Source organism: Salvelinus namaycush, chromosome 16 (genome assembly GCF_016432855.1).
Source record: "Salvelinus namaycush isolate Seneca chromosome 16, SaNama_1.0, whole genome shotgun sequence".
NCBI lineage: Eukaryota > Metazoa > Chordata > Actinopteri > Salmoniformes > Salmonidae > Salvelinus > Salvelinus namaycush.
This window is the reverse complement of record NC_052322.1, coordinates 1,671,033-1,698,776: the sequence shown is the minus strand read 5'-3', so window position 1 is coordinate 1,698,776 and position 27,744 is coordinate 1,671,033. Positions and strand designations below refer to the sequence as shown.

General features: G+C 42.4%; 1 protein-coding gene across 2 annotated transcripts in view; it reads right to left on the bottom strand.

The window, feature by feature from the left end:
• LOC120060896 (mediator of RNA polymerase II transcription subunit 24) overlaps positions 1–22,992 on the bottom strand; it is a 30,446-nt gene extending 7,454 nt beyond the window's left edge. The window contains exons 1-20 of one of the 2 annotated variants that reach the window (XM_039010318.1): positions 22,904–22,992; positions 22,010–22,140; positions 21,825–21,907; positions 16,194–16,232; positions 16,009–16,082; positions 15,497–15,720; positions 13,894–14,005; positions 13,638–13,788; positions 13,372–13,485; positions 13,197–13,250; positions 9,015–9,100; positions 8,811–8,897; positions 8,463–8,562; positions 8,024–8,166; positions 7,790–7,827; positions 7,603–7,685; positions 7,028–7,206; positions 6,641–6,740; positions 6,120–6,295; positions 3,722–3,986 (exon numbers count right to left, since the gene is read on the bottom strand). In XM_039010318.1, the coding sequence (XP_038866246.1) occupies positions 3,722–3,986; positions 6,120–6,295; positions 6,641–6,740; positions 7,028–7,206; positions 7,603–7,685; positions 7,790–7,827; positions 8,024–8,166; positions 8,463–8,562; positions 8,811–8,897; positions 9,015–9,100; positions 13,197–13,250; positions 13,372–13,485; positions 13,638–13,788; positions 13,894–14,005; positions 15,497–15,720; positions 16,009–16,082; positions 16,194–16,232; positions 21,825–21,907; positions 22,010–22,139 (2,238 nt within the window). In that variant the 5' untranslated portion in view covers position 22,140; positions 22,904–22,992. The remainder of the gene's footprint in view (positions 1–3,721; positions 3,987–6,119; positions 6,296–6,640; positions 6,741–7,027; positions 7,207–7,602; positions 7,686–7,789; positions 7,828–8,023; positions 8,167–8,462; positions 8,563–8,810; positions 8,898–9,014; positions 9,101–13,196; positions 13,251–13,371; positions 13,486–13,637; positions 13,789–13,893; positions 14,006–15,496; positions 15,721–16,008; positions 16,083–16,193; positions 16,233–21,824; positions 21,908–22,009; positions 22,141–22,903) is intronic. The other variant, XM_039010319.1, reaches the window with a different exon arrangement.
• Between the last annotated feature and the right edge of the window lie 4,752 nt (positions 22,993–27,744).

Here is a 27,744-nt window from a genome sequence, read left to right as displayed (position 1 = left end):
ATTTGGGGGAAAAGTGCCGTTTTTTTTAATGTAAAAGTTTGGTCTAAATTAAAAAAATATCCATGTGAGTTTTGTTACATGCAAGGATATACCATCACATTACAAATAGTTTTTTAAACGAAAACACATTGAAATGTAGTTATTTGAGATTGAGCAACTGCGGCTTTAGAAAGCAGGTGGCTTTGTTTACAATAAGGCTGCATCTTTTTGGCGGTTTTAGTGACCACAAAGTGATTGTCATTTTCTTTCTCTCATGTTGCATTTCACATGAAAAGGCAAATGTACTTTGGTAGCGCGCATTTATCCCTCTGGCCTGACGCACTACAACTGTTTGCCATTTTCCCCACTTCAAATAGAGCGATTATTATCTGACACAGTTCCAAATTCAGCAAACCAATTATAGTCCAGTATGAAGATACACAGAAACTGCTTCACCAATAGAAATCCTCGATCACGCATGTAGGCGATGTCATGGCCACGTTAGCTAGCTAAGCGCATGCGCAGAAAAACGTCATCAGGTATAACTGTCTGTCGCGCGAAACTGTGCATGTGCAGGGCATTAAATCAAGGCACCCCTTCGATATAAAGCTGTTTTTGATGAAAACGTGTCAGTTACAACCTTGTGAAAGTAACAATAACAATTTCAGCTAATTAAGACATTGGCTCGAATCTAGGTTTTGCATTTAGACTGAGAAAATTAACATCCAAGGAAAATGTTTCACTTCCCCATTGACTTTCCAAACCCAGGCCTGGTTGGACGAGTCTGCTTCGCATGCGTTCCCAGAAGTCTCGCGAAGTTGCGCCACTGGGTTTAGAAAGTGGGGGCAACATTTTATTCGTAGTTGTTCTCAACTAGCCTACCTGGTTAAATAAAGGTGAAATAAAATACGCTGTCGACAAATGCAACGCTATAGGCTTGCTAGCACTGGCAGCCACCCAAAAGTCATTTAGTTAACCAAGACAGGAACATAGCAAAATAAAGCAAGAACACATGGCGTACAAAAAGTATTATTTTCAGACAGTGCGACATGACGTTAAAAGGTTTTTATCATAGCGAACATCGGCTTCATCTTTCACAGCAACGCTATCCCATGCTCCTTTATCACGACGGGACGCTCGATTTCAGAACCCTGGACAGCAGTTGATGTACACAACAATAAGCCTTAAACTCAATGCTTACAGAGAAAGAAAAACAACCCGTCTGTCTTTTAAAATCAACAAAGAAACGACTGATACATCTTTGGATTTTTTACATCGACTTGAAATCAGTAAGTAAAATGAAAAATCACAACCAAGACATCTTAAAATCAAATCAATAAACACACAAACCTATTGTCAATGCACAATGCTGTTGAATGTGGGAAAATGTAGTCTGGCTATACATTTCATTTTGCAAAAATGTACCATTTAGTTTCCCACAGGCATTATTGACGCTTATGATGAGAGCTAAGTTCCAAGAGAGAACCTACTCGAAAGGTCTCCTGATCACTACCCAGTCACCATGGGAAATGTGTATTCTCTCTCGCCCAGCTATCAGAAGGCGGCTGGAGATGGGCCCGCAACGTTGGGCAACGACAACAGTTCAGAACAGCAAGAACGCCAGAGAGAAGAACCTGAAGGATCACTTGCTCATCAACATAAAGCGAAAGAAGGGCTCCAAGGCGGCGCAGCCTAACGGGAACAACCAGAACAGTGTGACCCACCTCAACAATGAGAACCTGGGGAAGTCTCAATCCCGCACCAACCTGTACACCCACACCCAGGACCAGAGCACCCCAGACCTCGTCAAGAGCTCTGACAACGCCTCCTAGCCGGACAAGAAGGCCCCCCTGACGCGCCCAAGAGGGTGATGGTCCAGGCCTTCACCGGCGAGCTGCTGCACTTCCTGTCCCTAACGACCTAGGGCTGTGGCTGCAGAGCGTGGACCCGCTCCTGCTCCACCACGATTGGGGTAATCAGAGCTTCCTCACCCCAGCCAACGTGGTGTTTGTCTACATGCTTTGCCGGAAGGTGGTCTCCTCCGGGGCAGTCACCGAGCACCAGCTGCAGGCCATGGTGATCACCTGCCTCTACCTGACCTGCTCCTACTTGGGCAACGAGACCTCCCCACTCAGACCCTTCCTGGTGGAGAGCTCCAGGGACATCTTCTGGGAGAGCTGCCTGTCTATCATCAACCTGATGAGTGGCAACATGCTCCAGATGAGCACGGACCTGCATTATTTCTTCCAGCTGAAGAACGAGAGCCAGATAGAAGATGAGCCGCTGACTCAACATTAGCTCATCTGATGTTGTAACTTTAGCTACCGTTAACATTAGCTGTCTGACTTTATTAGCCAGCTAATTTCCACACCGTAAACTCAATTATTTAAATCCGTTAAGCTGGCTAATGTTGCTCAACATTTCTCTGGCTAGCTAATGGAATTCGATCCAGCTAGCAAGATACTTAATACTAACAATACTTCTTCCACCACACTTTCTCCCTCACCTCAAACTTTCCAAATGCCAGTTTTCGGTTATAGCTCATGAAGTACGCTTCATCACCTTGTCACCCCCGTCTCTGTGGTCAGGCTTCTCACGTAACGTTACCTCTTCATTGTCATTCAGGGGACGCGCTGCTGTAACTGAAAAGGCAGATTGCCACTCTCCGCTGTCTTTCCAGAGCGTGCGCTGATGCTGTAACTAGCAAAATGGCTGTCTCTTCTCTCTTCAGTCACGTGCTGCATTCTGTTATGTGAACGATTGGCTGAATCTTGGATACAGCCAGTATTGCTCCCAACGTGCATCACTCGTTCACTTACAGCCAGTAGTGATCCAAAGCCCCCCCCCCCCAACTTCTCATCGGATCTACATGAATCACGTAGGTCACCTATTTTGGATTCAAAACGGCAAATTTTGCAGAAAGGTGATGTTACGGGATTTTTGTGTTTAATGACTAAAATATGTATACATTTGACTTAGAATTATAACTCATAAATGTTGAATGTTATGTGTTCCTTGTTAGAAAGAATGGGTTTATCTTCAGACAGGCTAGAATGATGTCTCTACCCAGGGAGGGGAAAGACCTTGGGTTGGTTGTAGATAGTTTAACAGGTGGCAGACAGTAATGAGAACTCGAACTGTATTGCCATTGTATCCGAGAGGAGGTTGGACATCAAAACCTATGACATCATTTTTATTATATAACCTGATGTAAATTGTACTATGATTCAGTACTCTCGAGAATAAACGCTATTGATTGATTGATTTTAAGACTGGTATCTGTCCATTTTATGCAGATAATTATCTTACAAATTCTTATTTATGGGCAGTGTTTTAATTGAATTGGTTAATAAACAGGAATCAAAATTCCTTTTACAGGTGACTAGTTTGCATCCTTGTTCTCTCCATTTGATTTGAGAATTAAGTGCATCTGCATTAGTCAAAACTAGTTTAGCTATGCTTGCTAATAGGCCATTTGATTACCAGGGAATTACTTTATACTTTTGTCAAAGTAGAAAAAAAAAAAGATGTCTAATTCATATTGTGCTAGAAGACATTAAGCATAAAAATGTTTAACTAGTACTATATCTTTGATGAATCTTGTAGGCGTGAAAACACATCAAAAGAAATCGTAGCCCATTGTCACCTTGCAAGGTTTCCAAAAGACCAAAGTACAGTAACTCCACTGTTGTATAGGTCAACCGCCCCTTTACCCCCACCCCATCTCATAACATTCACTAACCTTGACCAGGTTGTTGGTGAACCAGAACACCCCTCCTGTGTGCAGCAGGCTCTCAAAGAGGTGTAGCGCGCCACTGTCCACCCAGCCCTTCCACAGCACCGAGCGGAATTGCTTGCGGAGGGCCTCGTGGATGGGCTCCTTGGCCGAGAGCAGGTTGCGGTAGGGGATGGGCTCCTGGCCCTCCATGGGCGGCCGCAGGGCCAGGCCTGTCTGCTGGAACACGTCAGCACACATGTTCTCCAGGATGGAACTCATGATCACCACCCTGAGGGAGAGATGAAGGGTTAATGGGCTTGTGCTTACGTGATTTTCAGTCTGGTTGCTATACACTGGTGGTGAATTATGGGAGTTGCCCGATTACAACGTGAAACGGGTTGAACACTAAGGAAGGTGATACAAATCATTCAATCTGTCGTCATCATCGTCGGCTGACCCACCTTTTAAAACGTCAGCGTTAACTAGAATTTGTCTGGTTGATTAGACATCTGCTCAGTGGCTAAATAATCAGGCTAATGCTTTGGTTGTTGAAAAACATTGTCCAGCAGCAGTGCATGTGTGTGTGTCAGACCATGGTTCAAATACTATTTCAAATATATCAATTACTTTCACAAGTAAGTATTGTGATGTTATATTTGAAAAGACAAGTAGTTGAATATTGGAATGCATTTGGAAATACACTTGGACAGTATTGGCATGTATTTGAAAATACACTCCCATACATTTAACAAGGGTTTTGAAAATAGTATTTGAAATAAGTATTTGAAAATAGTAGGCTATTTATAGGACATTTGAAAATACTTTCAATAGAAGTAGTTGATTCGGGCCACATAAGAAAATACTAACACAGAAAATATGTATTTAAATAACAAATACATGTACAGTGCCTTCGGAAAGTATTCAGACCCCTTGACTTTTCCACATTTTGTTACGTTACAGCCTTATTCTAAAATGGATTAAAAAGTTTCCCCCCCCCCCTCAATCTACACACAATTCACCATAATGACAAAGCAAAACAACTTTTTTAGAAATGTTTGCTAATTTATTAAAAAGGAGAGGTACTCAGACCCTTTACTTAGTACTTTGTTGAAGCACCTTTGGCAGTGATTACAGCCTTGAGTCTTCTTGGGTAGGACGCTACAAGCTTGGTACACCTGTATTTGGGGAGTTTCTGCCATTATTCTTTGCAGATCCTCTCAAGCTCTGTCAGGTTGGATGGGGAGCGTTGCTGCACAGCTATTTTCAGGTCTCTCCAGAGATGTTCGATCGGGTTCAAGTTCGGGCTCTGGCTGGGCCACTCAAGGACAATGTCCCGAAGCCACTCCTGCTTTGTCCTGGCTGTGTGCTTAGGGTCGTTGTCCTGTTGGAAGATGAACCTTGACCCCAGTCTGAGGTCCTGAGTGCTCTGGAGCATGTTTTCATCAAGGATCTCTGTACTTTGCTCCATTCATCTTTCCCTCGACCCTGACTAGTCTCCCAGTCCCTGCCGCTGAAAAACATACCCACAGCATGATGCTGCTGCCGCCACCATGATTCACAGTAGGGATGATGCCAGGTTTCCTCCAGACGTGACGCTTGTCATTCAGGCCAAAGAGTTCAATCTTGGTTTCATCAAACCAGAGAATCTTGTTTCTCATGGTCAGAGTCTTTAAACTCCAAGCGGGCTGTCATGCACCTTTTAATGAGGATTGGCTTCCGTCTGGCTACACTACCATGAAGGCCTGATTGGTGGAGTGCTGCAGAGATGGTTGTCCTTCTGGAAGGTTCTCCCATCTCCACAGAGGAACTCTAGAACTCTGTCAGAGTGACCATCGGGTTCTTGGACACCTCCCTGACCAAGGCCCTTCTACCCCGACTGCTCAATTTGGCCGTGAGGCCAGCTCTAGAAAGAGTCTTGGTGGTGATGGAGGCCACTGTGTTCTTGGGGACCTTCAATGCTACAGAAATGTGTTGGTACCCTTCCCCAGATCTGTGCCTCGACACAATCCTGTCTCAGAGCTCTACGGACAATTCCTTCGACCTCAAGGCTTGGTTTCTGCTCTGACATGCACTGTCAACTGTGGGACCTTATATAGACAGGTGTGTGCCTTTCCAAATCATGTCCAATCAATTGAATTTACCACAGGTGGACTCCAATCAAGTTGTAGAAAGGATGATCAATGGAAACAGGATGCACCCGAGCTCAATTTCGACTCTCATAGCAAGGAGTCTGAATACTTACGCAAATATGCTTTTTTGTGTGCAAAGTTTACTTTATCATTATGGGTTAGTGTGTAGATTGCTGAGGATTTGTATTTATTTAATCTATTTTAGAATAAGGCTGTAAAACGTAACAAAATGTGGAAAAAGTCAATGTGTCTGAATCCTTTCTGTATTTCACACCCAAGTCTAGTGTGTGTACCGTTCATTGTAGAACTGCAGCGTGTTCTCCCCATACAGCGGGGTCATGAGCTGGCGGATCATGGTCTGGGGCTTCTCCCTCTCATCCAGCCCCAGCATCCTCACATGGGCTACCAGCCAGGCCACAGCACAGATAGCCATGCTGCATACCTTGCCCTTGATGTTGTCTGTTATCTTCTACACTCGGGAGGGGAGGGGGGTGAGCGAGAGAGAGAAGAGGAGAAAGAAAAAGGAGAAGAGGGGAAGATGAGTGAGTGTGTGTGAACTCTGCGCATGCTTCCGGGCCACTTGTACGACAAATTAATTAACTTTATGAATGGTTTAAACGAGGAAGAGACCAAAAATTAAATACATGCAAGCTCTAACCATTATGTCAGCAGAGCCATTTAGACCTACACGCTATGACCAATCATTTTCCACTATGTCAAGAGCAAGTTCACTTCTGTGATTCAACGGTTCACTGTCTACGTAGTATTGAGCTCAAAGTAGGACAAAATAGACGACACATAATACGGGACACACCTGTACAGCCTCCACAGACAGCACGCCATTCTCCCAGGCATTCAACACCTCCAAGATGGCCGCCGGCGTGCTGAGACAAATCTCGTGCCACTTCATCTGACTGACACACAGTGGTATATAAATCGTACAGCTTCAAGAAAACAATGCCAATAAATAAATTTAAGGAAGGATAAGAGATGGTACACAAAGGACTCCAGTTTAAATAATGTTCCCCCCCCCCCCCCCCACTGGCTCCTCAAAAAAAGAAATTTGAACATGGCGGACAACATTTCAACCATAGCCTGGACGTCTTCCTCTGTTCTTTTTTAACCCAGCAGCAGAGAAACACCGAGTTCCAGTCTGATTCTGACCCTAGAGTGAAAAGATAGTAAGTACGCCATCACTCACACTAGCTTCATCTCAGAGGAGTTGTTGAGGAGAGCCACTAGGCTCTCTACCTTGCCAGACTCGGGCCTGAAGCAGGGGTGGTCTGGGTTCAGGGTCTTGCCCTCTTCTGGCATGCAGGTCTGCAGCCACGTCTCAAAGAACGGGGTCTCCCCCGAGGGGCTGGGATCCGACAGGATCACCTGGAGGGGTCACAGAGTCGTATGATATAATATGGAGCGGGGGATATTTCTTAAATCATTTTTTGTTTTATTTAAATATGATATAAATCTATGAGGGACAGGTTCTGACCATGAAACGTATGTAACATGAGTCATATTACCCATCATAGAAATGTGGCAAAGACATCACAGCTGTGCCATTCGATAGCACAAGCAGAAAGCTATTGCGTGTTTTGGCCACCTAGTGGAGCTGTGCTGAAAGAGCAGGACAATGATGAAAAATCTACAGGAGAAGTGAAGGGGGGGGGGGGGGGGGGGGGTGCTGACCCTAGTTCAGCTCTCCTGCTCTGAGACACCTTCTGAATACGGACCTAGATCACTTACATAGATAGCGTTAGTACTAGGTGTGAGACCAACCTCTGATCCGTAGGTCTGCACCACGTGACACAGCATGAGGAAGGATATGTCGAACAGCAGGGCTCGCACTGAGGCCGACTTGGCTGCAACGAGGTAGAAAAAACAAGACTCGATGTCAAAATCAAATCCGTTTCAAAAAGTCCCACACTCGTAATGTTAAATGTTCTTCAAAAAGTCCCATACTCACATCCTTCTCCACTGATGTGCTTCGGAAACTCATTCAGCCTGAGAAGCAAAGACAGAGCATCAATAAATAAATCGCCTTTAAACACAGACCTTACATCATGTATATTTTTTCCCATTTTGACCTTTAGAAAAAACTCCACAGTAATATGGTTGGAGTCTGTCAATAAATTGTATTGAACAGTCCTGATGGACTCTTGGGCACACTGTAGCTAAAGTGGCTTGATGCGCGTCTCACTTGATGAACTTCCGGGCGAAGGACTTGAGTTTTCCCGTGGCTGCGGCTGCAGCCAGGAGGAGGTCCAGGCTCTTCCCAGAGAGCATGTGTCCCAGCACCCCCAGAAGGCCCTCTGGAGACTTGGAGTGGTCTGCGTCCACCGTCTAACACAAAAGGAGAAGACAGACATAGAACACAGTAATGAGAGTGTGATATGGGTGACTTGGAAGTTGTTTAGCAAAAGTTGGAGCTCTGCGATAGCTTTATGATGAGGTGAACTAACTGTCTTTACATCAGTACTTACTCAGGGATATAGTCAAGGATAAAAGTCAGCATCGTGTTCATTAGGGCACATTGTAGCTAAACATTTTGAAATGGAATTTCTATTAGACAAGTTGGAATAGAACCTCCCCCCCCCGACTGTAAAGCTAGGTAGGGTTGGCATGGGGAGAACGAGGACCTTGAGGATGTTGGTGACAGTGGGCTCGGCTCGCAGGATGAGGCCTGGGTTGGGCTGGATGTTGGCGTTTTCTGCAGTCTTCAGCCGTGGAGCATACTCCCTGTCCTCAGCCCTCAAGAAAAAGTTACACACAAGAAGAGATAGAGAAAGAAAAGGGAGAGAGAGGAGAGTGAAAGAAGGAGAGCAAGACACTGACATACAAGCAAAGAGAGAAAGAGCAATGTAGTGATAGGAAAGAGTGAGAGGAGACAGAATGAAAGATATTAGTGGCAAACTTGATGTATTTATACTGTATCATTCTCTTTCAGTGATGTTACACATATGAAGAGGCAGGATGGCTACCCGTACCGTTTAGAAGTGAGGTTGGTCGTGTTGGAGTCCGACAGGAGAGACAGCTTATTGCACTCCTGCAGTAGCATACTTAGACAGTCGCAGCTGGGAAAAAAACAGACATGGAGTAAAAAGCTTGTCAGACACTGTATAACCTGTCAGCGTGTTATAAACATGCTTATAACATAACTGAAACAGGAAGCATTTTCCATTATCACTCACTTGCATCTCTGGTCCGCCTTGTCCAGCAGTGGTGTGAGCTTCAGCAGGTACTCAAAGGCAATGTTCACATCATCCATGAAGTCCTGCTGCAGATTGACCATAATGCATGTCAAGACAGAGACTAGACCAGCACTCTTCACTATCCTACATTCATATCATTCAGGGGTGATTAATATTGAGTATTATACCATGGTATTGTTGAATACTCGTTTCTGATTGGCTTAAAGGGCATTCTAGCAAATTCATCAGCAACCCCTTCATAATCAGAACAAGACTTGAGTGAGATCAAAACATGAGTTTTACTATGACTTTGGCAGTGCATTGCCGGAAAAACCAAGTTTCGGCGCTGGGAAGTAACATTTTAAAGGCCCATCTCTTGGCAACAAAGAGAAAATGTTGCAGTTTGAGCTAATGTGCTGCAATTCTTCACATTCTGCCATTAGGCAGAGAGAAAACGTTGCAGTTTTAAAGCTTAAATTACAGTGCATTTATGTAGAAAAAACTAAAAAAAATAGGGGATACAAGTATTGAATTGACAAATGGATAATTAGTGAAATACTGTGAATACCAATATCACCGAGCTTCCCAGGCCCATGTTTACCAGGACTAAGAACATAAATTGTAGATTAATGACAGCGTTGTATTGTATTACACACTTTAAAAACTTATCCCACGGATCCCTTTGCCAAAGGTTGTTTAATCTGCAGTTAGTAATATTCAACAGTGATGCCAACTTCCACACATTGGGCCCTCTTCACACACTTATTTCTAACACATTGGAAAAAGTAGGCCAACTGCTTTTATTTTCGGATTAACATACAGTGTATATTCAGTGCGTTAACTTTTCAACTGAACCTCCACATTTTTTTCGAAATCACAAGCTTTTTTAAAAATGAGAGCAGCCACGGCAGACTGGACAGGCACGTTCGTTCGCCACTGATCAAAGTTTATGACCTAAATTATCTTAATTTCTTATGGCTGCAGGGGCAGTATTGAGTAGCTTGGATGAAAGATGCACAGAGGTGCCCATATAAAACGGCCTGCTCCTCAGTCCCAGTTGCTAATATATGCATATTATTATTCATATTGGATAGAAAACACTGAAGTTTCTAAAACTGTTTGAATTATGTCTGTGAGTATAACAGAACTCATATGGCAGGCAAAAACCTGAGAAGTTCCACTTCCTGTTTGAATTTTTTCTGAGGTGGCAGATTTTCAACCAAGCTCTCAATGAAATTACAGCGAGATATGGATGAGTTTTCACTTCCTACGGCTTCCACTAGATGTCAACAGTCAACAGAACTTTGTCTGATGACTAATGTGAAGGGGGGCCGAAGGAGACAGGAATGAGTAATCACTGCCACGAGCTGATCACGCATTCACCATGCGCCTTCACATGAGGACGTCCGTTCCACCGCTCTTCTGAAGTCAATCTAATTCTCCGGTTGGAACGTTATTCAAGATGCATGTTAACAACATTCTAAAGATTGATTCAGTACGTCGTTTGACATGTTTCTACTGACTGTTACGGAACTTTTGGACATTTCATCACGTTATAGTGGAGGCACTTTGTGACTTTGGAATTGTTTACCAAAGGCGCTAACCAAAGTAGCTAATTGGACATAAATAACGGACATTATCGAACAAATCAAGCATTTATTGTGGACCTGGGATTCCTAGGACTGCATTCTGATGAAGTTCAAAGGTAAGGAAACATTTATCATGTATTTTCTGGTTTCTGTTGACCCCAACATGGCGGCTAATTTGGCTATTGTTCTGAGCTCCGTCTCAGATTATTGCATGATTTGCTTTTTCCATAAAGTTTTTTTGAAATCTGATACAGCGGTTGCATTAAGGAGAGGTATATCTATAATTCCATGTGTATAACTTGTATTATCATCTACATTTATGATGAGTATTTCTGTTGAAACGATGTGGCTATGCAAAATCAGTTGATGTTTTTGGAACTAGTGAATGTAACGCGCCAATGTAAACTCAGATGTTGTTATAAATATGAACTTTATCAAACAAAACATGCATGTATTGTGTAACATGAAGTCATATGAGTGTCATCTGATGAAGATAAAAGGTTAGTGATTAATTTTATCTCTATTTCTGACTGCTATCTTTCGCTGGAAAAATGGCTGTGCTTATTGTGGTTTGATGGTGACCTAACATAATCGTTTGTAGTGCTTTCGCTGAAAAGCATATTTGAAATCTGACACTTTGGTGGGAGTAACAAAAAGAATACCTTTAAAATGATATAAGACGGATGTTTGAGGAATTTTAATATGAGATTTCTGTTGTTTGAATTTGGCGCCCTGCACTTTCTCTGGCTGCTGTCATATCAATCCCGGTAGCGGGATGCAGCCATAAGAAGTTAAGAGAAGCAAGGCTACATTATTCACCCCCTGTGCTCATTTGCAATTCAGCACTAGGTCCATTAGGCTGTAACAAGGAAAAGGCAGCATTGAGCAGGAATTCTGGTAGTGACCCAACTTGTATAACTGTATGATGAACATTATTTTGCTCTAACAGATTGTGAACCCAAATGTGTAACTGATTCTAGTGGGGACAACAATACATTGAAATACAATTTTGGGTTGGGTGTAGGGGCAGGCTGTGTCATCTGGTCTTCAGGAGATTATATTATCCGTTTCAATGGGCTAACAGACTAATTAGTGTCCTCATCTCAGCAAGAACACTACTGTTAATCCCCATACTTGAATTTATTCACTTCTAACCAATTTTGCTGGTGCAATTAGGTTATTTGAAATCTAATGCCAACTTGTGTCCTTGAAAATATAGAAATATTTTTGGGGGAGTGCTGGACAGTGATGAATATAGACGGTAAGAATATGAGAATAGGCTATATTGAAATGCCCCTTATCCTATTTTGTCATTGTTGTACTGTGCACAAGCTGCTGGGCAGAAATGGTAGGCATAAATTATAAGAGCTTGCTGATGTAGGCAAGATGGCAAGGTTTTGCAAATCAGCCTCAACCACCTGAAGATTGATATTCATTAGATTTTTCTTGAATGTGGGATAATTTGTCAGATGAACATATTCAAAGCCCCAGTATTTGGGAAACATAGATCAGGGACGGCCAACCCCCTCGGAGAGCTACCTCTCGGCAGGATTCTTTTTTCCTACGGTACTATTTTAAAAAGGGATAGTTCACCATATTTCCATGCTTTTCTTATGGACAAGGAGAGACCGCAATCCATCCTATGGTTAGCCACTTCAACCAAACCATTAATATTAGCATTTTCTAACCAAAAACCAACATAATTCAATGTTCCCCAGAGAGCATACTCTAAATTTCATGCCCAAATAATTTCAAAGTAATTTCAAACCAAGTCGGTGTGTTTTGAGTGTATTTTCAACTTTAAAAGAAACCTAAATACAATTGACCTGTGATTTTTAAAACATTTGATTCCACCCTGGTCATGGGCCATGTGAAAATATGAATTGCAGGAAATTAGCTTTAAAACTGTATTTTTCCTGGGATGGGACGGCCATACTCCCACATTCAGGAGAGATCTCACTCCAAGGTATCTTCAAAAGATGTCAGCCCTGTATTCAATAACGTTTGTGGTTTCATTTATTTATTTATCTGGCTGCAGACTCCCCGCAGTACCTCCCCTGTTCTAGAGTGTACATTATTTCCCTACAATACACAGCATAATTCAATGGCTACGAAGTTAATTCTTACATGTTCGATGTTTGAGCTGCTTTTGAAAGCAAAAAAAGTCTAACTGAAAACATTACTGGCATTGCTTAATTACTGGCATTGCTCGATTTTCATAATAGCAAGCTAGGACGGATGGCTTGGTTAACCAAGCTAGCAAGTCTGTTCGGTTACCAAGGCAACTACTGCAGCTATTCCATAAACTTGCTAGCTACTTCAGTGAGCTTTGGAACACATTTCTACCAGCAAATGTGTTCAATTATAGCCTTGGAATAAAAGGGATAATCAACTCGGGGCTCTATGCGTTCTCAGAAAAACAACGCAACTCCGTGCATGGTTAGTTGTCGTCTATTATTTTCCACAGAACGCATAGCCCCTCGTTGATTATCCCTTTCATATTTCCAAATGTATATTACTGGTAAATAAACTTGAAACTGATCTTATAACAATTGATTGTTACGGATGTAAAGAGAATAACTCAGTACTATACCTGTACCTTCTCACCCTGGGGATACTTCTTTAGCCTGAGGAGAACCTGGGGGATCTAGAGATGAGGATCGTCAGTAAGATGGAGCCCATGAAAAGAAAAAACGTTCAAATGATTGCTCCAAGGACCATAAAACATTTATATACTGTAACTATCCGGCATTCATTGTGAGAAGCACCTTAAGGAAGGTGAAGGCGGTCCACTTGAGCTCCTCGGTGCCCTCTGGTGACTCGATGAGGCCAGTGAAACACGCCTTCCAGATCTCCAACACAAAGAGTGGCGCGGGGATACGCTGCACAGGGGAATGAGCCAGGCTTGGGGGTCAATATTCCATTTCAATTCGGGAAGTAAACCGATTTACAATTTCCCTCAACTAAAAGTGAAACTCAAAGTGAAAGTTGCATACGCTTTGCATACGTTAACTCTCGACCAATTAAGGCTCACCTGCATCCTCTTGATCATCATGAGCTGCTCCACCAGTGGCTGAGTCTCCCCTGTCAGGTTCATGGTTCCTTCCAGCATGATGAAGGCGTGGACCGACGGGAACAACGAGTGTTGCGGAGGGTCTGACTGTTCAGACAGAATCGTAGGAATACTGAGGGGGAAGATTGGTCAGATGATTATAAAAAACAGCCATCGTGGCTTCAATTATTGTTTACAAAGGCCATTGGCTTGTACCCCGTAAGTGCTACATTCTCACCTCTTCACCAATGAAATGCACTCCTCCAGCTTGCCTCTCAGTGTCTGATTGGTCAGACTGTTGAGCCCCTCTGTCACTTTGAGCAAAGCTTGCTCCACATTGGTCCAGGAAGCTTTGGAAACATATCATATGATGTGGAGTCAAACATACCAATGAAATACATTCAAAATCAAATGCTACAACAATATTAATATATTGTTATTTCAGTTTTATCCAAATAATATGCAGCTAACTACATGTAAACTCAGCAAAAAAAGAAAAGTCCTCTCACTGTCAACTGCGTTTATTTTCAGACTTAACATGTGTAAATATAGGTAACAAGATTCAGACAAACTGAACAAGTTACAAACATGTGACTAACAGAAATTGAATAATGTGTCCCTGAACAAAGGGGGGTCAAAATCAAAAGTAACAGTCAGTATCTGGTGTGGCCACCAGCTGCATTAAGTATTGCAGTGCATCTCCTCCTCATAGACTGCACCAGAACACTGACATTCCTGTCTTGCAGGAAATCACGCACAGAACGAGCAGTATGGCTGGTGGCATTGTCATGCTGAAGGGTCATGTCAGGATGAGCCTGCAGGAAGGGTACCACATGATGGAGGAGGACGTCTTCCCTGTAACGCACAGCATTGAGATTGTGTGCAATGACAACAAGCTCAGTCCGATGATGCTGTGACACACCGCCCCAGACCATGACGGACCCTCCACCTCCAAATCAATCCCGCTCCAGAGTACAGGCCTTAGTGTAATGCTCATTCCTTCAACAATAAACGTGAATCCGACCATCACCCCTGGTGAGACAAAACCGCGACTCGTCAGTGAAGAGCACTTTTTGCCAGTCCTGTCTGGTCCAGCGATGGTGGGTTTGTGCCCAAAGGCGACGTTGTTGCCGGTGATGTCTGGTGAGGACCTGCCTTACAACAGGCCTAAAAGCCCTCAGTCCAGCCTCTCTCAGCCTATTGAGGACAGTCTGAGCACTGATGGAGGGATTGTGCGTTCCTGGTGTAACTCAGGCAGTTGTTGTTGCCATCCTGTACCTGTCCCGCAGGTGTGATGTTCGGATGTACCGATCCTGTGAAGGTGTTGTTACACGTGGTCTGCTACTGCGAGGACGATCAGCTGTCCATCCTGTCTCCCTGTAGCGCTGTCTTAGTACAGACATTGCAATGTCTCACAGTACAGACATTGCAATTTATTGCCCTGGCCACATCTGCTGTCCTCATGCCTCCTTGCAGCATGCCTAAGGCACGTTCATGCAGATGAGCAGGGACCCTGGGCATCTTTCTTTTGGTATTTTTCAGAGTCAATAGAAAGGCCTCTTTAGTGTCCTACGTTTTCATAACTGTGACCTTAATTGCCTACCGTCTGTAAGCTGTTAGTGTCTTAACCATTCCACAGGTGCATGTTCATTAATTGTTCATGGTTCATTGAACAAGCATGGGAAACAGTGTTTAAACCTTTTACAATGAAGATCTGTGAAGATACTTGGATTTTTATTAATTATCTTTGAAAGAAAGGGTCCTGAAAAAAGGACATTCATTTTTTTGCTGAGTTTAGTTATAAGAAAACCACTTAGAAGATTCTGTATCCCCTCACTGACCTTGGTCCTCCAGGCGAGCGATGTGGACTAGGGCCCTGTTCTTCTGGCTGTTCACCAAATCCCTCAGCCTCTCCAGGCAGGCCCTCAGGTTGGCTTCGGTGCTGGCCGACGGCCCCAGCTCCCTGAGCCTCTCGCAGTAGCAGGCGCAGCCCGTCAGGAGCCACACTACCACACCCAGCAGGGCCCGGCACAGCCCGATGCACTCCTCCGCCTTCCCGTGGCAGCTGGGTAGAATTGATGTTAGGGATTATTCTGGGGTATTATTTTTCAAAGTGAAAGATGACTTGATGTCAGAAATGCACTCACTCTGACGCTCTGAGATAATCATTCAACCGGCAGACTCATAACTATTAGTGCTTCAACCATATTTAATAACAAAAAAAGAAAGTTGCATCTCTTTCTCGGCAGAGCCAGGATGAAACATTTTCTAGGGCTAACACCATTGTCAAATTTAAAGGAAGGAAGAATATAACAGGACGGGAGTGGGACGGGATAAAGCAAGTGTGTAGTACCTGAGACGGTGGCAGAACATGTCCATTATCTCCAACAGGGACTTGACGCAGAGCTCTCTGGAGAAGTCCTCAAACTTCGGGAACAAAAAGGAGCATGTCAGACAAGTTGTCATCCGATGAAAGCATGCATGTCTGGTAGCGGTCAGACAGTTGTTATTGGTGACAGAAAGAGGAACCCAACTCACCTTACTGATGGCTAAGAGTACACTTGAATAAGAGACCATCTGAGGAAATACAATGGTTTCTATTAATAATAATTAATTTCTATTAATAAATAATCAAGCACCTTGTCACTTTTCACCAGCAAATCTCCTACACTGTCTTTCCTACCATGGGAAGAATATGCAGAATAACTCTTCAATAATCCAACAACCAAAGACAGATCTTACATTAGTCAAGCAATATGAAACAAATTTGAGATGTTCACATTTTCATAAAAGCATGAAACTTAGTACACTTGTACTGTTTGGGGCCCTGCACATTTTCAGATATGGAGCCATCGCAGAAACATTCTCCATTCCGCCATAACGAAAACATTTATTTTGTGTCATATCTCCCGAAACAAACATGATAACACAGAAAGGGTGAGGTCTGTACTTATGTTTTGTTGGTCAATGATTCCAACGGTGCCATGTACACCAGAAACAGTGCTGATTGTTATATAACAATGGTAAAGAGCCATGGTAAGCAACGGGAAGAATTCCAATAAAAACACTTCCTGACAACGTACGCAAAATAATATTATTTCAGCTGTCGTCTTGCCGCCGCTGTTGTGAAAGTGGATACTGTATAAATTCAAGGAACACAGGAAGGCCTATGAAAATATCTGGACATAGATTTTATAATATTAATTTGGGTAGATGCTAATATGTGTCCTATTTCACAATGTGTGTTTTGCATCTCACTCCCCATGAGACACCCTCGGAGAGTGGGGTAACGGCCAGGGTCTGCAATTATTAATAGTGACTCTGGCGCAATTAAGGTTAATTGCCTTGCTCAAGGGCACATCGACCGATTTTGCACCTTGTCGACTCGGGGATTCGAACTAGCAACCTTTCAGTTACTGGCCAAACGCTCTAACCGCTAGAGAGAAACCCCACGCCACGGAACGGGCGGTATGGGCTGTGGGTGGGGTCAGCCTGGTCCGACCCTGCCCACCACACGTGTTCATTTGAGGAAGCTTTCCAGACAGACAAGCGATGGGCAGAGCGGGGTTCGTATGTAGCTCAGTGGGCATGTTTAGTACAAAACTGTTTTGGTACAGTGCAAATAGAAATGTTATTAATAGAACTGACATGATTGATTCTAATCAGAGGCATGTTTGTTCTACATAATACATTTCTATCCATCTAAACGTTTGCCAAAGTTGTGTCCCTCCTGCTGAACACTAGCCACAATAACGATTAGCCACAAAAGTAGAATTTGCAGTTTGCCTTTAAAAAAACTCCCTCATTGAGAGCAAAGCAAACAAATACACAGGGAAATCATGCCATATTTGGACTAGATTGGAATGTTGTTACATAATTTAAAATGAAATACAATGATTCATTAGTTGGACCAAAAAACTGTTGAAATCCAACTGTGGAAGTATTAAACTGCATAATTGCATTGGGGGCATACTTCTACGCACTATAAAGCCTTAGCTACGGATTGTGCACTCATGAAATGGGGTATCAGCGTACTCAGTGACATCCACAGAAAACAATTCTCAAGAGTATAAACAAATATTAGCGTCTTAGCTCTTATTGCAGAACAATGACTGTGGAAAATCACCTTCAAAGTCAGTATATTGTGTGCATTGGACAATCATATTGCACTGTACAGTCTAACCCAGGGTTTCCCAAACTCGGTCCTGGGGCTCACCCTGGGTGTACGTTTAGTTTTTTTGCCCTAGTACTACACACAGCTGATTCAAATAACCAACTCATCATCAAGCATTGATTATTTGATTCAGCTGTGTAGTGCTAGGTTAAAACATTTGCACCCAGGGGGGGCCCCAGGACCGGGTTTGGGAAACCCTGGCCTAACCTATAGATTATGCCCCCATGAAATGGTGTATCAGCCTACTCAGTGACACCCACATAAGTATTCAGACCATTTGCTATGAGACTCGAAATTGAGCTCAGATGCATCCTGTTTCCAATGATCATCCTTGAGATGTTTCTACAACTTGATTGGAAAAACCAAGCCATGAGGTCGAAGGAATTGTCCGCAGAGCTCCGAGAAAGGATTGTGTCGAGGCACAGATCTGGGGAAGGGTACCAAAACATTTCTGCAGGATTGAAGGACACCAAGAGCACAGTGGCCTCCATTTTTAAATGGAAGAAGTTTGGAACCACCAAGACTCTTCCTAGAGCTGGCCGCCCAGCCAAACTGAGCAATCAAGGGAGAAGGACCTTGGTCAGGGAGGTGACCAAAAACCCGATGGTCACTGACAGAGCTCCTCTGTGGAGATGGGAGAACCTTCCAGAAGGACAACAACCATAAGCACACAACCACGACAACGCAGGAGTTGCTTTGGGACAAGGCTCTGAATCTCCTTGAGTGGCCCAGCCAAAGCCCGGACTTGAACCTGATCTAAAATCTTCGGAGAGACCTGAAAATAGCTGTGCAGCGACGGTCCCCATCCAACCTGACAGAACTTGAGACAATCTGCTGAGAAGAATGGGAGAACCTCCCCAAATACAGGTGTGCCAAGCTTGTAGCATCATACCCAAGACTTGAGGTCGACCGATTAATCGGAAATCGTTTTTTTTTTTTTTTTACACCTTTATTTAACTAGGCAAGTCAGTTAAGAATACATTCTTATTTTCAATGACGGCCTAGGAACGATGGGTTAACTGCCTTGTTCAGGGGCAGAACGACAGATTTTTACCTTGTCAGCTCAGGGATTCAATCTTGCAACCTTACGGTTAACTAGTCCAACGCTCTAACCACCTGCCTCTCATTGCACTCCACGAGGAGCCTGCCTGTTACGCGAATGCAGTAAGAAGCCAAGGTAAGTTGCAAGCTAGCATTACACTTATCTTAAAAAAAAAAATCTATCAATCATAAATCACTAGTTATAACTACACATGGTTGATGATATTACTAGTTTATCTAGCGTGCCCTGCGTTGCATATAATCGATGCGGTGCGCATTCGCGAAAAAGGACTGTCGTTGCTCCAACGTGTACCTAAACATAAACGCCTTTCTTAAAATCAACACACAGAAGTATATATTTTTAAACCTGCATATTTAGCTAAAAGAAATCCAGGTTAACAGGCAATATTAACTAGGTGAAATTTTGTCACTTCTCTTGCGTTCATTCCACGCAGAGTCAGGGTATATGCAACAGTTTGGGCCACCTGGCTCATTGCGAAATAATTTGCCAGAATTTTACGTAATTATGACATAACATTGAAGGTTGTGCAATGTAACAGGAATATTTAGACTTATGGATGCCACCCATTAGATAAAATACGGAACGGTTCCGTATTTCACTGAAAGAATAAACGTTTTGTTTTCGAGATGATAGTTTCCGGATTCGACCATATTAATGACCTAAGGCTCGTATTTGTGTGTTATTATGTTATAATTAAGTCTATGATTTGAAAGAGCAGTCTGACTGAGCGATGGAAGGCACCAGCAGGCTCGTAAGCATTCATTCAAACAGCACTTTCGTGCGTTTTTCCAGCAGCTCTTTGCAATGCTTCAAGCATTGCGCTGTTTATGACTTCAAGCCTATCAACTCCCGAGATTAGGCTGGTGTAACCAATGTGAAATGGCTAGCTAGTTAGCAGGGTGCGCGCTAATAGCGTTTCAAACGTCACTCGCTCTGAGAATTGGAGTAGTTGTTCCCCTTGCTCTGCATGGGTAACGCTGCTTCAAGGGTGGCTGTTGTCGATGTGTTCCTGGTTCAAGCCCAGGTAGCGGCGAGGAGAGGGATGGAAGCTATACTGTTACAATGGCAATACTAAAGTGCCTATAAGCACATCCAATAGTCAAAGGTACATGAAATACAAATCGTAGAGAGAAAAATAGTCCTATAATTCCTATAATAACTACAACCTAAAACTTCTTACCTGGGAATATTGAAGACTCATGTTAAAAGGAACCACCAGCTTTCATATGTTCTCATGTTCTGAGTAAGGAATTTAAACGTTAGCTTTCTTACATGGCACATATTGCACTTTTACTTTCTTCTCCAACACTTTGTTTATGCATTATTTAAACCAAATTGAACATGTTTCACTAAATTGATTTTATTGATGTATTATATTAAAGTTAAAATAAGTGTTCATTCAGGATTGTTGTAATTGTCATTATTACAAATAAAATAGGCCGATTAATCGGTAGCGGCTTTTTTGGTCCTCCAATAATCGGTATCGTGTTGAAAAATCATAATCGGTCGACCTCTACTTGAGGCTGTAATGTTTTCTGCCCCTCCCAAAAGATAAGAATTTGTAGATTATTGGCCCTCTTTCTGGGATTCACCGACAAACAGGACCACACCTGTCCTGCTGAGGAGTGACGGACTCCATCCTAGCTGGAGGGGTGCTCTCATCTTATCTATGAACATAGAGCCCCGTCTAACTCCTCTAGCGCTACAATGAGATAGCCTGCCAGCTTAGTGAACTCTGTCTGCCACTAGCACACAGTCAGTGTAGTCAGCTCAGCTATCCCCATTGAGACCATGTTTGTGCCTCGATCTAGGTTGAGCAAAACATACGTGATCGCCTTAACAATATCACTGGAATAAAGACCTCCCTTCCTGTCATTATTGAAAGAGATTGATCTCACATCTCAAAATAGGGTTAATTAATGTTAGATCCTTCACTTCCAAGGCAGTCGTAGACAATGAACTAATCACTAATCATAATCTTGAAGTGACTGGCCTGGCTGAGAGATGGCCCAAGCCTGATGAATGTAAGGTGTTAAAATGAGGCCTCTCCGCATGGTTACACTAGTGACCATATCCCCCGTGCATCCCGCAAAGGCGGAGGTGTTGCTAACACTTATGAGAGCAAATTGCAATTTACAGAAAAAAAAGACTGTCTTTTGAGCTTCTAGTCATGAAATCTATGCAGCCTAGTCAATCACTTTTTATAGCTAGTGTTTACTGGCCTCCTGGGCCGTGTACAACGTTCCTCACTGAATTCCCTGAATACCTAATCAGACATTGTAGTCATGGCAGATATTCACATTTTTGGTGACTTCAATAGTCACATGGAAAAGTCCACAGACCCACTCCAAAAGTCTTTCAGAGCCATCATCGACTCAGTGGGTTTTGTCCAACATGTCTCCGGACCTACTCACTGCCACACTCTGGTCATAGTTTTGTCCCGTGGAATAAATGTTGTGGATCTTAAAGTTTTTCCTCATAATCCTGGACTATCGGACCACCATTTTATTACATTTGCAATCGCAACAAATAATCTGCTCAGACCCCAACCAAGGATAATCAAAAGCCGTGCTATAAATTCTCAGACAACCCAAAGATTCCTAGATGCCCTTCCAGACTCCCTCCACCTACCCAAGGACATCGACGTACACAAATCGGTTAACCACTTAACTGAGGATCTTAATTTAACCTTGCGTAATACCCTAGAGATATGACGCAAAATACATTATTGTTATGGTGGAATGGAAAATGGCCGCTGTGAGTTGTTTTTGCGATGGCTCCATATCTGAAAATGTTAAGGGCCTCAAACAGTACAGGTGAACCAAGTTTCATGCTTTTATCAAAAAGTTATAATTTACACATATCGTCTGGAATATGTGTGTATTTTGAGGTTGTATATGGTAAAATATGTTTTTCAAAATGTGAACCTTACCTGGGAACTGATGGCATACTTGAGGTAGGACAAGATGAGCGGGTTGGGAGAAGGGCCAATCATTGCCTGCTCCATGAGAGCCTCTGGAACATAGGGAAATGCAACAATAATGAAATCATACACATTCATTGTTTACTTTCCACTTCCCATGCATTTACATGGATGATCAACATAAATCAGCTGACCTGCCAAGTTGAGGTAGTCCCATGTGGCTCCCTTTGGGAAGTTCTTTTTGATGTTGATGGCCCATTGATAGTCGCTCCAGCGCTCCTTCCAAGCCTGGAGGATGGCTTGTTTCAAATTGACCACCTTCATACTGACAAGTGGCACACACATTATCTATCAACCACATGCCTTACATGGAATTCAAGAGTTCGTTTTTTTGCATATGTCAATGTCATAAGCTCCACGATGTACGTTTTTCTTGGTGAAACTAGCAACAAAGTTGTGCATAGTCGACACTGCTGGCTCACGACTTAGATGCTATCCATGTACCTCTGGTTCATGTAATATGCGTCGGACCGCAATGATGCTTGTAGTGCAGATCCGACACGCATGCATGAGCCAGAACCAGTCTGCCTTTAAAGTGTTAAAGTTATTTATTCATATTTTGGAGAAATTACACCCTGCCCACACAGATAATTTGTCCGCGCTCAACCAACATCGTTGCTTTGGTGAGAAGTAACAAAAGTATTGAAGAAATCTGGAAAGGATATGTCAAAGAATACTCAGGCGCACGTAACGCGTCGCTATGCCCATGAACCGGGCATAACTACTACATACACACTCTACCGTACCGGATGAGACTTTCTAGCTCGTGTATTGTTTTCCCCCGTGTAGACTATGTTTGCAAGACAGTTGTTGACTAATTATAATGTACATTTGAGAAATATAATTATCTACCAAAAACATGACAAGCTAGCAATCTGTCTTCCTCAGCAAAGTGGCTAGCTAGCTACAGCTAGCTGTCTGTCTGTGCAGGCAGGGTGAAGTTAAACGAGAGACCTGTCGTATTCAATATGAATACTATGATATACGTAACGTTAGATAGATAAACTACCAGTTAAATTAATACTCACATGAAACGTCGAGAATGTATAAATGTAACGTTAGCCTAACGTGGTACTCAGTCAGATTTATAAGACAATGAACGCCATCTTTTTCTCATTTTTTTGTATTATAACAACATCGGTAGCATTGATTGGTCAAGAGAAACAGTTCTGAGTAAACAGCAAGCCCATTGGTTTCTTTCGTTCAAACCTGTCGTCACCAATTTTTGCCGCTAGATGTCACCACATTCCCACTTACAGTACCAGTCAAAATGTTGGTCACCGAGTCGTTCAAGGGTTTTTCTTAATTGTACTATTTTCTACAATGTAGAATAATAGTGAAGACATCAAAACTATGAAATAACACATATGGAATCATGCTCTTTTGCACACCAGTATTTCTAGTTGCACATCCTCATCTGCACATCTGTCACTCCAGTGTTATTTGCTAAATTATAATTACTTCGCCACTATGGCCTATTTATTGCCTTACCTCCTTACTTCATTTGCACACACTGTATACATATTTTCTATTGTGTTATTGACTGTACGTTTGTTTATCCCATATGTAACTTTGTGTTGTTGTTTTTTCGCACTGCTTTGCTTTATCTTGGCCAGGTCGCAGTTGTAAATAAGAACTTGTTCTCAACTGGCCTACCTGGTTAAATAAAGGTGAAATAAAAATAAAACAATTTGTTAATAAACAAATCAAAATATATTTTAGATTATTCAAAGTAGCCACCCTTTGCCTTGATGACAGCTTGCACACGCTTGGCATTCTCTCAACCAGTATGATGAGGTAGTCACCTGGAATGCATTTCAATGCCTTATTAAAAGTTAATTTGTGGAATTTCTTTCCTTTCCTAATGCGTTTGAGCCAATCTGTTGTGTTGTGACAAGATAGGGGTGGTATACAGGAGATAGCCAAGATCAAGTCCATATTATGGTAAGAACAGCTCAAATAAGCAAAGAGAAACGACAGTCCATCATTACTTTAAGACATGAAGGTCAGTCAATGTGGAACATTTCAAGAACATTGAACATTTCTTCAAGTGCATTTGCAAAAACCATCAAGCGCAATGATGAAACTGGCTCTCATAAGGACCGCCACATGAAAGGAAGACCCAGAGTTACCTCTGCTGCAGAGGATAAGTTCATTAGAGTTACCAGCCTCAGAAATTCCAGCCCAAATAAATTAGTTCAAGTAACAGACACATTTCAACATCAAGTGTTCAGAGGAGACTGCGTGAATCAGGCCTTCATGGTCGAATTGCTGCAAAGAAACAACTAATAAAGGACACCAATAAGAAGAAGAGACTTGCTTGGGCCAAGAAACATGAGCAATGGACATTAGACCTGTGGAAATCTCTCCTTTGGTCTAATGAGTCCAAAATTTGATTTTTGGTTCCAACCGCCGTGTCTTTGTGAGATGCAGAGTAGGTGAACAGATGATCTCTGCATGTGTAGTTCCCAACATGAAGTATGAAGGAGGAGGTGTGATGGTGTGGGGGTGCTTTGCTAGTGACACTGTCAGTGATTTATTTAGAATTCAAGGCACACTTAACCAGCATGGCTACCACAGCATTCTGCAGCGATACGCCATCCCATCTGGTTTGCGATTAGCGGGACTATCATTTGTTTTTCAATAGGATAATGACCCAACACACCTCCAGGCTATGTAAGGGCTATTTGATCAAGAGGGAGAGTGATGGAGTGATGAATCAGATGACCTGGCCTCCACAGTCACCCGACCTCAACACAACTGAGATGGTTTGGGATGAGTTGGACTGCAGAGTGAAGGAAAAGCAGCCAACAAGTGCTCAGCATATGTGGGAACTCCTTCAAGACTGTTGGAAAAGCATTCCAGGTGAAGCTGGATGAAAGAATGCCAAGTGTGGAAAGCTGTCATCAAGAAAAGGGTGGCTACTTTGAAGAATCTAAAATATATTTTGATTTGTTTAACACTTTTTTGGTTACTACATGATTCCATATATGTTATTTCATAGTTTTGAGGTCTTCACAATTGTTCTACAATGTAGAAAATAGTAAAAATAAAGAAAAACCCTTGAATGAGTAGGTGTGTCCAAACTTTTGACTGGTACTGTATGTTGGATGAGCTCCTTGCCACAGAACAATTACATTTTTTGGTTTGGCTGAGAGCTTAGAGTAACAAATCACATAGACTTAGACAATTCTAGTGCCAAAAAGCCCATTTTAGCATGGGCAGCGCCATTGAGGAATTTCACATGTTGAAGTAGTCAACTGGGTGGGACTTCCTATGGGTTAAAGAAAGGATCACATAATTCCATCCAGTTCACCAGGAGAGGTCAGCCAATGAATTATACTTGTGAACAAACATTCCAACCATTACTGCATGTGGCAGTAAATCGCCAACTCAAATCGCCAACTCAGTAAATCGCCAACTCAATGGAGGAAGATAATGGACTACTTCAAAATGGAGATGGGCTCAATGGGGCTGCACGTGTTCTCACAGGCGCCACAATAGGAAAGATACAGAGATGTGTCATCTGTCTATGTCTATGACAAATCCTCACAGGGAATACAGTGGGTTAGGTGTAAATTAACAAACAAAGATGATATGGAAACACAATTACTAATTTAATGGTAACATATCACACTAAAAAGGCCACAATAGGCCTACTAGTTCTGAGACATTAACCGAAATGTTGGTTCTTTTTTCTTTTTTAAACAACTAATAGACAGACCGATTCAATTATTTGAATTCCATGTTGTTCTGTTTTTTTTCTGAGCTCAATGTGCACATTGCACCGTTTCTCAAGAGATAAATGAGTTACAGCCTGAACTGTGCGATGTAGTATGGAGTTGTAGTTTCCAACATGACCAATATTGTACATAGAGTAATGGTTAAAACGTAGTAATTAACTACAATGACCATAATCCATTAAGCATCTACTTGTCCGGTCTGTGTTTCTTTTACGCCTGCTACGGAAGAGACAGAAGAATGCAGTATTGTGAGGGGGATGTAGAGAGCAGCTGTTGCTTCGTGAGCAGTGGAGGCTGGTGGGAGGAGCTATAGGAGGATGGGCTCATTGTAATGGCTGGAATGGAATGAATGGAACGGTATCAAACACATCAAACATATGGAAACCACGTTTGACTCCGTTCCATTGATTCCATTCCAGCCATTACAATCAACCCATCCTCCTATAGCTACTCCCACCAGCCTCCACTGTTCACAATGTATCTCTACCTGAAAATACATGATCTAAGTGATTGATAGTTGGTATTCAACAATCATAAAAGTATACCTTATTTACTTTGTAGAACTTCAAAATAGTGATTTTTTGTCAGAAAGCATAGGCAGCAGCTCTATGGAGATGAGATGGTAACTTGGAATGAAATAATAAAGTCATCAGATAAAACAAATGTAATATACACAACAACTGAAATATTATATTAACGTAAAGTAATGTGAAAAAATGATGGTTAATACGCAGTAATGATAAGCAGTAATGGGCTGTCAACACCATCATGGGACTTGAATACATTTTTTTATTCTGTGTTGTTACAGCATTCAACCCACATAATGCCAGTGGTGTAAATAACTTAAGTAAAAATACTTTAAAGTACTACTTAAGTCATTTTTTGGGGTATCTGTACTTTACTTTACTATATATATTTTTAACAACTTTTACTTTTACTTCACTACATTCATGAAGAAAACAATGTACTTTTTACTCCATAGATTTTCCCTGACACTCAAAGTACTCGTTACATTTTGAATGGCTAACGACAGGAAAATGGTCCAATTCACCCACTTATCAAGAGAACATCCCTGGTCACCCCTATTGCCTCTGATCTGACGGGCTCACTAAACACAAATGCTTTGTTTGTAAATTATGTCTGAATGTTGGAGTGTTCCCCTGGTTATCCCTAAATAATAAAAATAAAAATAAATGGTGCCATCTGGTTTGTTTAGAATATGGAATTTGAAATAATTTATACTTTTACTTTACTTTCAATACTTACCTTAAGTATATTTTAGCAATTACATTTACTTTTGATACTTAGGTATATGTAAAACCATACGTGTTATTATCTGATATCTTACATAATGTAACTATTTAATTTACCACAGTAGATTACCAAAGAGTGAATGAATGACGTGAGAAAGAATGGAATTCTTATGTAATAGGGACATTCATTTTGGGGGTTCTCAGTAAGGTCCTTGTCTGTAGTAGTGGGGACCTGTCACTGTGTGTCTCCAGTTTCACTTGTCTTTGTCAGCAGCAATGTCCTCTGTCCTCTGTGTGCCCATCTCAGACGCCATATTAGTCCTGTCAGTGGCCCATCCCTAAGGGCCCATAGTTACCATACAAAACCATTGAAGTTGAGAGGTAGTGTAGTGCATTGCATTAAATGCAGAACTCCCTGGTTAAATGCAGGACTCTTCGGTTATTGTTGTGCCTGGCTTAAAGTGGCATAGCCACAGACAATGTCAGGTTGGGCGAGATGCTGTCTCCCCCTAATACCCCACGCCTCCAACCCAGCCTGTCTTTGTGTGGACGTTCTGTTCCCCAGAGCCCCCCTCCACAATGGCTCCCATTCTGCCTGACACAGGAGACACTGTCTGGGCCGGAGCAGGGCCTGTGTCCACTGGGGACACAGTGATGTCAGTGATAGAGTAACCTAAGTTATCAGCCGTAAAAGAAACGCCAGAGCAGCGTTTCTTCCTTTCTGGTCTTGACGAAATAAGAAAATTGTCGGTGGAGGTTCTCTTCTGCACTGTTGAACTAATCCAGTAAATGTGGAGGAGGAGTTAAGATATAGTGTCACCTTGTTAAAACATCACTAGGGTAGGGGGCACTATTTTCACCTCCGGATGAAAA